The sequence below is a fragment of the Schistocerca cancellata genome, chromosome 8 (genome assembly GCF_023864275.1).
Source record: "Schistocerca cancellata isolate TAMUIC-IGC-003103 chromosome 8, iqSchCanc2.1, whole genome shotgun sequence".
Classification (NCBI taxonomy): Eukaryota; Metazoa; Arthropoda; class Insecta; order Orthoptera; family Acrididae; genus Schistocerca; species Schistocerca cancellata.
This window is the reverse complement of record NC_064633.1, coordinates 362,172,649-362,187,329: the sequence shown is the minus strand read 5'-3', so window position 1 is coordinate 362,187,329 and position 14,681 is coordinate 362,172,649. Positions and strand designations below refer to the sequence as shown.

The 14,681-nt window shown below is 39.5% G+C and overlaps 1 protein-coding gene across 2 annotated transcripts in view; it reads left to right on the top strand.

The window, feature by feature from the left end:
- Nucleotides 1–14,681, top strand: part of LOC126094904 (glutathione S-transferase D7-like) — a 238,151-nt gene that overhangs the window by 41,806 nt on the left and 181,664 nt on the right. For both annotated transcript variants that reach the window (XM_049909542.1, XM_049909540.1), the window contains exon 4: nt 13,705–13,846. In XM_049909542.1, coding sequence (XP_049765499.1) covers nt 13,705–13,846 — 142 coding nt within the window. The remainder of the gene's footprint in view (nt 1–13,704; nt 13,847–14,681) is intronic.

The following is a 14,681-nucleotide window of genomic DNA, read 5'->3' as shown; positions in this document are numbered from 1 at the left end:
TATTCGCCAGTCTTGTCCTACTCGCCTGTAATCGCATGCTGTACGACCATGCGTCATCACAAAATGCTTGTACAAAGTATCTAAGGAGAATGATTCATTTCTTCTGACAGAAACCTGCTTCAGTAACTTCTACAGCTTTTCCACTTCTATTGGCAGATTGTTCACTCTGAGATGAGCTCTTTCTACGAAATCTGGTACAGGAAAAGTAATATACCCCCCCTCTGGACGCATATACCGTACTAGATGTCTTAACGCTGTAATAAGTGTCATCGGCTCTTCCAGTCTAGTGAGTTGCATAACGTTTTCTATGGTTTCAGAAGTCTGTCGCGGACCTGTTCTGGTCAGTGTTTATTGTTTACTCCTTTGTAGAAGATGTTTGTTTCCTGTACGAGCTGGCTCTGAGTCTCGTACTGTTTTTGTTGCAGATTCACTTTTTGCATCGGAGAATCTTGTTTTACTTTTGTAGGTAGCGTAGTGTATTCCTCAGGATATGTGCTGTCGCATTCTACGTACAGCTACCAGTTTGTGTCACCAAATCCTGTTCGCCTATATCATGTCACTCCTGCATCCGTCTCCGACCTTGCTTCTCTGTTGTACCACATAGATCTGAATTTTCGCCCAAAACTTTGCATGGGGGCTTAGTTAAATAAAAATGAAAATATTTTTAGTAGCTGTAAGTCCGATTACGCAAGTCTCGTAAACGGCTGGCCCTGACTAGTTGTAGTACGCAATCTGACTGCTTAGAATGACAACAAAGAATGTAAGAAAATTTCTGTTAGCACAATTAATTAATTAAGTCCCCAGCAACTATAAAACCTACGAAACCAACAAAGCACAAGTGTAGCTGTTCTGTATGTGGTAGTATGACTCAACGCACATCTGGCACGGTTCTTCTTCAACAAGACAAGAATTTTTAAATACCAATTATACTGACATGATAAAAGAAAATTACAAGTACTATAATTGTGCAAGAAAACCAAAATTCCACTCTAATACAAGAACACACGCCAGATGCTTTGTTGACTGAACCTGTAATGACACATTATTCAGGTCACTGAAAGAATAAAAGAATAAAAGAAAATACCTCCATATATATTGACGAAATTCACTCTGACCATTACAATATCTCCATTAGAACAACATCTGCTATCTCTCCCATCAAACCACTGCATAAAACATGGAACAACACTCTCCACTACCACATCTCACTCTGACTTCACGACAAGCAGTGTCCACCACAACTTCTCGGTAAGAACTGCCTGCCGCTACGTCTCAATAAGCACTGCCAGTGGAGGCGGCGGAACAATACTCTCTGGCGCGATCTCTGGCGCTGTGGCTCAGTGTAGCCACCTTTCATATGCCCCTCCTCCACGGGCTGGAATTTGATGGTATTTTTGCCAGCATTGGTGGTGAAATACCACCAAATTCGTCAAAAAAATACAGACAAAAATAAAAGATAATTGTTGTTGTTGTTGTGGTCTTCAGTCCTGAGACTGATTTGATGCAGCTCTCCATGCTACTCTATCCTGTGCAAGCTTCTTCATCTCCCAGTACCAACTGCAGCCTACATCCTTCTGAATCTGCTTAGTGTATTCATCTCTTGGTCTCGCTCTACGACCTTTACCCTCCACACTGCCCTCCAATGCAAAATTTGTGATCCCCTGATGCCCTAGAACATGTCCTACCAACCGGTCCCTTCTTCTTGTCAAATTGTGCCACAAACTCCTTTTCTTCCCAATTCTATTCAATACCTCCTCATTAGTTATGTGCTCCACCCATCCAATCTTCAGCATTCCTCCGCAGCGCCACATTTCAAAAGCTTCTATTCTCTTCTTGTCCAAACTATTTATTGTCCACGTTTCACTTCTATACATGGCTACACTCAATACAAATACTTTCAGAAACGACTTCTTGACACTTAAATCTATACACGATGTTAACAAATTTCTCTTCTTCAGAAACGCTTTCCTTGCCATTGCCAGTCTACATTTTATATCCTCTCTACTTCGACCATCATCAGTTATTTTGCTCCCCAAATAACAAAACTCCTTTTACTACTTCAAGTGTCTCATTTCCTAATCTAATTACCTCAGCATCACCCGACTTAATTCGACTACATTCCATTATCCTAGTTTTGCTTCTGTTGATGTTCATCTTATACCCTCCTTTCAAGACACTGTCCATTCCGTTCAACTGCTCTTCCAAGTCCTTTGCTGTCTCCGACAGAATTACGTCATTGGCGAACCTCAAAGTTTTTATTTCCCCTGCATGGATTTTAATACCTACTCCGAACTTTTCCTTTGCCTCCCTCACCGCCTGCTCAATAAACAGATTGAATAACATCGGGGAGAGGCCACAACCCTGTCTCACTCCCCTTCCAACCACTGCTTCCCTTTCGTACCCCTCGACTCTTACAACTGCCATCTGCCTTCTGTACAAATTGTAAATAGCCTTTTGCTCCCTGTATTTCACCCCTGCAACCTTCAGAATTTGAAAGAGAGTATTCCAGTTAACATTGACAAAAGCTTTCTCTAAGTCTACAAATGCTAGAAAAGTAGGTTTGCCTTTTCTTAATCTTTCTTCTAAGAAAAGTCATAAGGTCAGTATTGCCTCACGTGTTCCAACATTTCTACGGAATACAAACTGATCTTCCCCGAGGTTGGCTTCTACCAGTTTTTCCATTCGTCTGTAAAGAATTCGCGTTAGTATTTTGCAGCTGTGACTTATTAAACTGATAGTTCGGTAATTTTCACATCTGTCAACACCTGCTTTCTTTGGGATTGGAATTATTATATTCTTCCTGAAGTCTGAGGGTATTTCGCCTGTCTCATACATCGTGCTCACCAGATGGTAGAGTTTTGTCATGACTGGCTCTCCCGAGGCCATCAGTAGTTCAAATGGAATGTTGTCTACTCCCGGGGCCTTGTTTCGACTCAGGTCTTTCAGTGCTCTGTCAAACTCTTCACGCAGTATCTTATCTCCCATTTCGTCTTCATCTACATCCTCTTCCATTTCCATAATATTGTCCTCAAGTACATCGCCCTTGTATAAACCCTCTATATACTCCTTCCACCTTTCTGCCTTCCCTTCTTTGCTTAGAATTGGGTTGCCATCTGAGCTCTTGATATTCATACAAGTGGTTCTCTTCTTTCCAAAGGTTTCTTTAATTTTCCTGTAGGCAGTATCTATCTTACCCCTAGTGAGACAAGCCTCTACATCCTTACATTTGTCCTCTAGCCATCCCTGCTTAGCCATTTTGCACTTCCTGTCGATATCATTTTTGAGACGTTTGTATTCCTTTTTGCCTGCTTCATTTACTGCATTTTTATATTTTCTCCTTTCATCAATTAAATTCAATATTTCTTCTGTTACCCAAGGATTTCTATTAGCCCTCGTCTTTTTACCTACTTGATCCTCTGCTGCCTTCACTACTTCATCCCTCAGAGCTACCCATTCTTCTTCTACTGTATTTCTTTCCCCCATTCCTGTCAATTGTTCCCTTATGCTCTCCCTGAAACTCTCTACAACCTTTAGTTCTTTCAGTTTATCCAGGTCCCATCTCCTTAAATTCCCACCTTTTTGCAGTTTCTTCAGTTTCAATCGGCAGTTCATAACCAATAGATTGTGGTCAGAATCCACATCTGCCCCAGGAAGTGTCTTACAATTTAAAACCTGGTTCCTAAATCTCTGTCTTACCATTATATAATCTATCTGATACCTTTTAGTATCTCCAGGATTCTTCCAGGTATACAAACTTCTTTTATGATTCTTGAACCAAGTGTTGGCTATGATTAAGTTATGCTCTGTGCAAAATTCTACAAGGCGGCTTCCTCTTTCATTCCTTCCCCCCAATCCATATTCACCTACTATGTTTCCTTCTCTCCCTTTTCCTACTGACGAATTCCAGTCACCCATGACTATTAAATTTTCGTCTCCCTTTACTACCTGAATAATTTCATTTATCTCGTCATACATTTCATCTATTTCTTCATCATCTGCAGAGGTAGTTGGCATATAAACTTGCACTACTGTAGTAGGCATGGGCCTCGTGTCCATCTTGGCCACAATAATGCGTTCACTATGCTGTTTGTAGTAGCTAACCCGCACTCCTATTTTTTTATTCATTATTAAACCTACTCCTGCATTACCCCTATTTGATTTTGTATTTATAACCCTGTAATCGCCTGACCAAAAGTCTTGTTCCTCCTGCCACCGAACTTCACTAATTCCCACAATATCTAACTTTAACATATCCATTTCCCTTTTTAAGTTTTCTAACCTACCTGTTAGATTAAGGGATCTGACATTCCACGCTCCGATCCGTAGAACGCCAGTTTTCTTTCTCCTGATAACGACGTCCTCCTGAGTAGTCCCCGCCTGGAGATCCGAATGGGGGACTATTTTACCTCCGGAATATTTTACCCAAGAGGACGCCATCATCATTTAATCATACAGTAGAGCTGCATGTCCTCGGGAAAAATTACGGCTGTAGTTTCCCCTTGCTTTCAGCCGTTCGCAGTACCAGCACAGCAAGGCCGCTTTGGTTAATGTTACAAGACCAGATCAGTCAATCATCCAGACCGTTGCCCCTGCAACTACTGAAAAGGCTGCTGCCCCTCTTCAGGAACCACATGTTTGTCTGGCCTCTCAACAGATACCCCTCCGCTGTGGTTGCACCTACGGTACGGCCATCTGTATCGCTGAGGCACGCAAGCCTCCCCACCAATGGCAAGGTCCATGGTTCATGGGGGGGAAAAGATAATATTAATACGTAAATATCATATAACTAGATAAAATTTTGGCTTTGCACTGACCTTTCAATAGCCTAATATATAAAATACACTAAGCAATACAAATTCTTTCATACATGTGACTTTACATAACAGTTTACACAAGTATTATGTGGTTAAACAGTTCAATCAATAGCGTCAGCAATGACGAATATGTACAGGTAAGAGTCTCATAACTTTTCACAAACAGTAATACACAAAAAATCAGTTTATACAAATATTCACATAAAATGTTTTCACAACAAGTGGTTGACAGTTCCAGCAGTAGCACCCAGCAATGTTGAGTAGGTGCAGACACCATCAGGCGACATCATTTCAGTAGAAGCATTCCATCAGTGGCACCCAGCATTGTGGAACAGGTGCAGACTCCAACAGGTGACATCATTTCAGTAGAAGCAGTCCATCAGTGGCACCCAGCATTGTGGAACAGGTGCAGACTCCAACAGGTGACATCATTTCAGTAGAAGCAGTCCATCAGTAGCACCCAGCAATGTTGAGTAGGTGCAGACTCCAACAGATGACATCATTTCAGTAGAAGCAGTCCATCAGTAGCACCCAGCAATGTCGAGTGGGTGCAGACACCATCAGGTGACATCATTTCAGTAGAAGCAGTCCATCAGTGGCACCCAGCAATGTTGAGTAGGTGCAGACACCATCAGGTGACATCATTTCAGTAGAAGCAGTCCATCAGTGGCACCCAGCATTGTGGAGTAGGTGCAGACACCAACAGGTGACATTTCAGTAGAAGCAGTCCATCAGTGGCACCCAGCAATGTTGAGTAGGTGCAGACACCATCAGGTGACATCATTTCAGTAGAAGCAGTCCATCAGTGGCACCCAGCAATGTTGAGTAGGTGCAGACACCATCAGGTGACATCATTTCAGTAGAAGCAGTCCATCAGTGGCACCCAGCATTGTGGAACAGGTGCAGACTCCAACAGGTGACATCATTTCAGTAGAAGCAGTCCATCAGTGGCACCCAGCAATGTTGAGTAGGTGCAGACACCATCAGGTGACATCATTTCAGTAGAAGCAGTTCATCAGTGGCACCCAGCATTGTGGAGCAGGTGCAGACAGCAGTCCATAATATTCACTATCACTGATCACACTGTTCATCAGCAGAAATTAAACATGTCCTAGTGGCACCAATCATGTAGAAAAAGTACAAGTAACAGTCCATAATATTTACTATCACTGACCACACAGTTCATCAGCAGAAATTAAACAACTATCACTGATCACACTGTTCCTCAGCAGAAATTAAACAACTATCACTGATCACACTGTTCCTCAGCAGAAATTAAACATGTCCTAGTGGCACCAATCATGTAGAAAAAGTACAAGTAACAGTCCATAATATTTACTATCACTGATCACACAGTTCATCAGCAGAAATTAAACATTTCTAAGTGTCACACATCATGTTGAAAAGTGCAGGTAACAGTTCATAATATTCACCATCACTACTCAGACAGTTCAAGCATGAACAATAGTTTGAATACACATACAAATGCTTTTACAATGCTCTTACACTAAACATACAAATTCTAATAAACACACAAATGATATCAGATAATTGTCGTATTACTATTACAAATATACAAACATCAGTAAACCTATAATATTTATGGGTGTCAGTGCAAGCCACTACAAACAAATAAAATAATATTTAGGAGATAGGTGGGTAGGGTTAGGAAAGGAAAACACACAAAACACACTCACTCATCTTTCATCCACATTAAGTACTACTGTGTAATTGAATAGTGTTAATTGTGTACATGCACTTCTGTCAAAATTTCATGTTCATCATGTGTATCAAGTAATAGTGGCAGCAATGTATAACAGTCAATAATAGTTAAGTCAACGTCATAGTCATCATGTCAAGACCAATGATTGCCAAGCCAGATCAAAATGTACAGTTGCTGAACAACTGTCAGTGTGCCAAGATATGCAACTTCCTCTCTCCAAAAAAAAAAAAAAAAAAAAAAAAAAAAAAAAAAAAAAAAAAAAAAAAAAAAAAAAAAAAAGTACATACTGCTTAGTGATTTAACAAGGTGTGTGTTGACAATCTTCCTTCCATTTTAGTGTTCTAGTCTGCTATCTTCATCCTCCTTGTTCCATACAGACCAACAAAAAAAAAAAAATATGCACCTCACTTATTTTACCTCTTATACACTAAAACTCCAATCAACTTCATATAATCTCAATACCTCAATAATACCTCTTCAATACGTCGATACATATAAACTTTATTGCCAGTATCATTTCACTTCCATAACAACTCTTTCCTCTAGTCAGTCTCCTCGAACAAGTACAGATAAAATCCTAATGCAAACCTCCTCATCCCATACAATCCGAAGACACACTGTCAACACACAACCTCTGTGTAATCCATCTGACCAAAATCTTCTACTCATTATGAATTATAAACAAAGAATGCATACATGACCTCTAACAGACTTAGTTCGAATAACTCTCAGTAATTAAGTACGATTACGGAGTGTGAATGATCCTAATATTTCACAGTGTGTACACCACTTCAAGAATTATGGCAAACAGAAGCAAACATGTGGAGTATTTCTTGTGTCAAGTGTCACTTCCTATTTCAATTGCTCACGAAAAATGCAGTGTAATAACTGTGTTGGTATGTCATGTCGTTAGCTTCCTTCCTATTGGCATACATTTATACAGCTTTCATAAAACCTCCAGCTCATGTGACTTCTATGAAATTTCTTGTACTAATGTCATTCGTCGAATTATAGCAGTTCATTTTCTTATCTTAAAAATATAAAGCACTGAGCGTAAGCAAAACAAGCAATAGCGAGTAAATATACCAGTAGAGAACAGAATGTCAACAAGTGGATGCAGCACAAATCTTACAACGAGGCTCTGCCAAATAAACAATCTATAATTAATACAATAGTGTGACCTAAACTCTATGTTTGTACACAGTATATCAGCATTTCTATATCCCAAATTAAAGAGTAGTTGTGACGACAAACAGAGATGTATAAATATGCTATCCATACGCATAGCAGCAAACATATATCTTACGTACTAAACAGGTCATTAGCATCATATCATCATAAGCAAATAATGTTCATATGTAATCTTAATAAGTAAACATGAAGGCGCAAGCAAATAAGTAAACATGAAGGCGCAAGCAGATAAATCACAAAGTATAACTTACATACCTAACCACATCAGCACAATTAATCAGGTGACAATTATAATTTAAATAAATAAGCACAGCAGGCACATAATAAAAAAAATATGACATCAGTGAAAAAGCATAGCAGCCAAGCGATGCATAATATACACAAGTTACAACTCAGTTCATTAATAATCATTGTCAAAATCAGTTAACGTACGCAAGCACGTCGCTTCACAAGTAATTTCATAGAACATGTAATTAGCACAAAGTATGAATCACGTAATCGCGAGCAGTAAATTACGTCTAAAGTACGTACCTAAGTGGAAATATGTTACCTGAAAAATAAACTCAATTAATAATTACCTTTTTAGTTTATTACTTTCTTCTTCGAAATGACATTTTTCCTGAAATTTTCTCGATAGCAAGTCGTCTTAACGTCGGACACGCACAGAATTTACCTGAAGTTCTTAAATATTTTATAGAACCGTATCCTGAAAAATACTGAATGTTAATAACATAATTCATCACGTTATTATAGCTTTATACTGAATTTAGTCGGAGAAATTAGACTATGTATTTATTTACGGCTGTCAGTGCATTCGCACTGAGCGCTCGATCAGCTGTAGGCGCGTGACGTAGGAAGTGATTGTTTGCAGTCAACGACTGCCCTGTGCGGCGCGCAGACTTGACTGTTGCTTTGAGTATATGCCGCCGCCAAAACACAGCGCGGTATCCTTGTACTCTCCGCATGTTTACATGTAGCTGTTAGTTTCTCACAAGTATGTCATTGTACAAAAATTTTTCAAAAGTATATCATTCCACAAAAATTTTAACGTTAGATATATGATGTATTACCTTAGAACGTCGTGATTTAAGAGTTTCTACTTTGACAGTGTTATCATGAATAATTTTGCGAATTCTATATGGACCGTTATAAAGCAGAAAAAATTTCCGACACAAGCCTTTTCCTTTGTGAGACAAACGATGAGACTTAATTAACACTTTCTGACCAACTGACAAAATTTTTAAACGACCAGGATGTTTAGCTGATTTCTCTCTTCTAGCAGCAGCAGATGCAATATTTTGCAAAGCCAGGTTCACAACTTCAGAATGCCGCAGTTTCCGTGTAGGCGGAAAAGGAACCATTTCGGAAATGCGATTTGTCGGTGCTTTGTTTTTTAATATCAGTAAAGGCGGTAAAGAAGTTGAATCATTAGGGAGTTCATTCAGAATGTTTTGAAAAATGTGAAGATACTGATCCCAAGTTCTGTGATTCTGATGACAATAAAGACGACACAATTTATTGATTTCCTTCATCCATCTCTCTGAAGCGTTAGATTGGGGGTGAAAAAGTGAAATGAAAATTGGTTTAATTTTACGACGCTGTAGAGTACGAAGCCAAATTTTAGAACGAAACTGTGATCCATTATCTGATATAACCTTATCAACATGACCCACTTCTTTAAGAAAATGTTTGATGAAAGCGTTAGATACTGAACGAGCTGTTGCTTTGCGTAACGGTGTAAAACACACATATTTTGATGTCAACTCCACTGCTACGAAAATGTAAGCAAAACCATTAGTAGAACGAACCACTGGACCGAACAAATCAACTGCAGCCATGTCCTTTAATTTCGCTGGAATGATAGGAAACAACGGTGCTCTGTGAGAAACTGTTGGCGGCTTAGCCTTTTGACATAATTTGCATTTGGCCAGAACAGATCGAATGCGTTTTTCCATATTACTGAAGTAGCAATTTTCCCGTAATTTACGAAAACATTTTCTGGGACCAAAGTGTGCATAACTGAAATGCGTATACCAAATCAGTTTATTAACCCACTCATCAGGAATACAAACTAACCAAACAGAGTTGTCGACCGATTTTCGTTTAAAAAGAACTTTCCAGATAGTTCGCAAAAACGAGGTGTGACCAAATTGTCCAATCTAACAAAGCGTCTAAGAAAATTACAGACACCAAGGAAACTACGAACATCACGTTTTGTGGTAGGAACAGCATAATTACGAATAGCGTCTAATTTTTCTGGATCAGGAAGAATACCTTCTGTAGAAATAATGTGACCGAGAAATTTCACCTGAGAACGACCAAATTCAGATTTTTCCAAGTTTACTGTAATGCCAACTCTTGCAAAGATACATAACAATGAATCCAAAATTTTGTTGTGCTCACTCCAAGACGTTTAGCAATAAGAATGTCGTCAACATATGAAGTAATATTGTTACGAAGATAAATTGGTAAAATTTCATTTAAGCTACAAATGAATGCTGCTGAAGGTAAAGTCCAAACGGTAATTTACGAAGTCGCTTTTAGGTAAAATAGTCATATCAGGTTATTGTTTACTTACTCTCTAGATAGACTGATAGTTGAAGAGTTGTTTCGATAGATGCAAAGAATAGTAAAAGAGTAGGCAGTGGTACAGAAAACTAAAAGAGAAAAAGCACCACTACAGCTCGGGGCCCTATGCTCGCTACGGCACATATTCACTTAAAGTAGTGAATCCCCTGAGGACCTTAATAGCTGCACATAAATTTCAGTTTGTGACTTAGTGGCAAATTTGGCGGAAAAGCATACGTAAATTGATCTAACCATGCACATGGATGTATGTCATTCTTAGAATTGCGGAAGATCTTAAATTTCCGAACAGTCAAAAAGTGTTTATAGTCAAAGTTTTCGCCTCGTGGCGACAAAGACCTACCGCGTCTGTCCCAGTCCGAATGTCGATTATTGTTAAATTCACGCGCCTGGCGCTCTCTTGTTGCATCCCATAAATGAAACAAATTATTTTCTTCAAAGCCCTCTGCCATCTGTGATTCTAGATTTCTTCTGCTGTCCTTTCCTACGATTTCGCCTTCAATTTGTTTGACTTGCTTTCGTAATGCCTCAACTTCCCTTTTAACGCTTTCATTAAATTTTCCCTGATTTTCAACATGTTTACTTATGCTCTGGTACTCTTCGGTTTCTACAAATGGCAATGGTGCTGTATCATCTGAATCTCTGTCCCCATTCAGACTAAGATTTGTCAATTTATCTGAAATCTCCTCAACTCTTTCCGATAAATCACCTATTTGTTCTTTCTGTTTATTTACGTCTTCCGTAAGTGTCGCGACTCGGGTTTCAGTATTAACACATTTAGTAGTTAACTGTTCATACTGTTGTGTTAGGTTATTTAATCTGTCATCTGGTACGGATTCCTCGATTCTCTCAAATATTTCTTCCTTATCTTTTGCACATTGTAAATTTAACTCTGAAAATTTCTGTACTATCACGTGATCTCTTTCTTCCTGTTCTCTATCCTGTTCCCTTTGTCTAATCTCTACTGCAACTAATCTATTATTTTGAGCATTCAAAATCGGTTGTACTTCTTCTCTGATTTCTTTCTTTAATTCATCTTTCATATTTTTGAAACATGTCCCTATTGGTGAATCTAACCGTGTTTCCAAAGTTCCCATCTCTGTTTTAATTATTCCAATCTCTGTTTTAAATTCAGATCCTAACCGAGTTTCCATTGTTCCCATCCGTGTTTCCATTGTTCCCATTTGTGAGTCTAACCGAGATCCCAAATTTAATATTGCACCCATCAACTGCTCCATATTAAATGGTTCAGAATTCTTTTCGCCCCTAACATTTCCCGCAAAACTAGCTTCCTTCGTCATAGCTGTAAGGCTATCTGTGTTCGATACTATTTCAGAATCTTCTGTCGTTATTCTCGTATTCTGTGAATTTTCTGATTGAGAAAAATTTTGAAATGGTTCCGGACTATTTTCCCGACTTATTACATCGTTTTCCACTTCATTATTCATCACACTGTTCTCCTGTGTTGGCGAGTTCGCCATGTTAACAATTTCGTCATTCTCACTATCCATCATTTTTGCCTTTTTCATCGATCGCGTAATCATTTACAAAACATACAAAACTCGTCACTATATGAAAATTACACACAATGACTCTTTATCTCCAACAATACCATTTACATGAAATGTTTCCCTCAAACACGATTAACGAACAATTGAAATAATTGCACTAGATTGTCAAACGCGTATACAAGAGAACAAAATTAAATTATGAAATACCATTAGAAGAATGACAATTACCAAATCTACACATGCAATCTAGACTACAATTACTAAACTACAAATTACTACAACAATACTACTGTCTACTATTTTTACAATCAGAAGATTCCAAGGGACGATCCGAAGCAGCGGTCGCCACGTGCATGGGGGCTTAGTTAAATAAAAATGAAAATATTTTTAGTAGCTGTAAGTCCGATTACGCAAGTCTCGTAAACGGCTGGCCCTGACTAGTTGTAGTACGCAATCTGACTGCTTAGAATGACAACAAAGAATGTAAGAAAATTTCTGTTAGCACAATTAATTAATTAAGTCCCCAGCAACTATAAAACCTACGAAACCAACAAAGCACAAGTGTAGCTGTTCTGTATGTGGTAGTATGACTCAACGCACATCTGGCACGGTTCTTCTTCAACAAGACAAGAATTTTTAAATACCAATTATACTGACATGATAAAAGAAAATTACAAGTACTATAATTGTGCAAGAAAACCAAAATTCCACTCTAATACAAGAACACACGCCAGATGCTTTGTTGACTGAACCTGTAATGACACATTATTCAGGTCACTGAAAGAATAAAGGAATAAAAGAAAATACCTCCATATATATTGACGAAATGCACTCTGACCATTACAATATCTCCATTAGAACAACATCTGCTATCTCTCCCATCAAACCACTGCATAAAACGTGGAACAACACTCTCCACTACCACATCTCACTCTGACTTCACGACAAGCAGTGTCCACCACAACTTCTCGGTAAGAACTGCCTGCCGCTACGTCTCAATAAGCACTGCCAGTGGAGGCGGCAGAACAATACTCTCTGGCGCGATCTCTGGCGCGATCTCTGGCGCTGTGGCTCAGTGTAGCCACCTTTCAACTTCTTTTCTGCTTATTTGTAGATGTACGATGCTCTACTTCAGTTTGTGTCGCATGCTATATTCTATGGTACTTACCGCTTACTTTTGCCAGAAATTCCTCGCTCTTTCGGTGTCTCTCCTCCTCGATGGTGATTTATGTGTCTTACATAGACGGCACTTCATGGTGTCATTGTTTTCTTCTGTTATGAGACGCCTACTCATAATCCGTTCTTAAAATCTACCTTGTTAGGATGGTTTGATACGTGTGCCGTTCGTTTCTGATCCCAGTGCATTTTTTCCCATCATATTTATATGGCACACACACTGCCTCTCGTTTGATTTTATTTCAGTCTTTTCTGATATGGTCTTGTTCCCCACAATGTCCACATATTACTACTTGTTTATCGCAATGTCTTGCCGAATGACCAAGGCCTTGGCAGTGAACACACCACCTCACTACTACGTAGTCTTTCACTGTAACCGAACGAAGCCCAAATATACTTTTTGTCGCTACATGAGAGCTGTTCTAAACTCAGGACTCACTTTAATAACTTGACGGACCACTTTTCTTCCTCCTTGGTCCTGTCCTGAATCGTACTGTAAAGCCGCTTGCGAAACTTTCCTTAGTCAGTTCATCTTCAAGGTTCTACATGTATATTGTATCTTTTAGTGCCTTTGCATCTGTGACCTATGGCTCTCGCACTTTTTTGTTGTTCACTATCTTTTCCGTGTCCATCCCAAACCGCAAAGCATTTCTAGTTGCCAGCTTTAACCTCAAGTTGCTAATGACGCCTTTACTTGTGGCAGCCACGCAATCGCCACGTACCTGGTGTCCAAGTACGGGAAAGATGACTCGCTGTACCCGAAGGATCCAGCCAAGAGGGTGGTCGTGGACCAACGACTCTACTTCGATGCCACCACGCTGTTCCCTCGTCTGAAAGCCACTACTGTGAGTATTCTTGCAATCACTTCCAATACACAATTACACAGCTATAAACGTTTCGAATTATGTCATTGTAATTATTTCACTTAAAACTTCCCGGCTGATAGGCGTTGGTCGACGAACCAGTGGACTGGTTTATTTTGGTACCACGGTTCAAAATGGTTCAAATGGCTCTGAGCACTATGGGACTCAACTGCTGAGGTCATCAGTCCCCTAGAACTTAGAACTACTTAAACCTAATTAACCTAAGGACATCACACACATCCATGCCCGCGGCAGGATTCGAACCTGCGACCGTAGCGTTGGTACCACGAAAAGAAGTGTTAACACCCGTCTGGTTGAACACGGTAGGAATTGCCGCCTGGGACATGCGGACAAATCAGCCATGTCGGAATATGTTTACCAAGCGGGTGATCATGAAATAAAATTCACTGAGACGAGCATCATATAGAAAACATCGCATTATCATGCGCGCATTTATAGAGGGGCTATGGAGATTTACAAAAACCGTAATAATTTTAACAGAAAAGAGGAAAGCGATAAATTAAATAAAATTTGGATGTCAACGTTACAACTGTAAGAAGGACGATCGATTACTTTCAATTGAGAATGTTGGCAATACCAGAGACAATCTCTTAGCCGACGTCATGTGATGGGCTGTGGTGCCTTCTACACAGGTACTATACATTCGGTGCTCCCTCCGATTCTGGTTGCAGTTCGCCGCTTTACCTCTGAAGATGTCTCCTCAAGTCGGAGATGAAACGTTAGGAGCAAGTTTTATACATCGACCACGGGCTGGAAGTTTCAAGTGAAGTCAGTAACAGCCGTGAAAGCCTACATT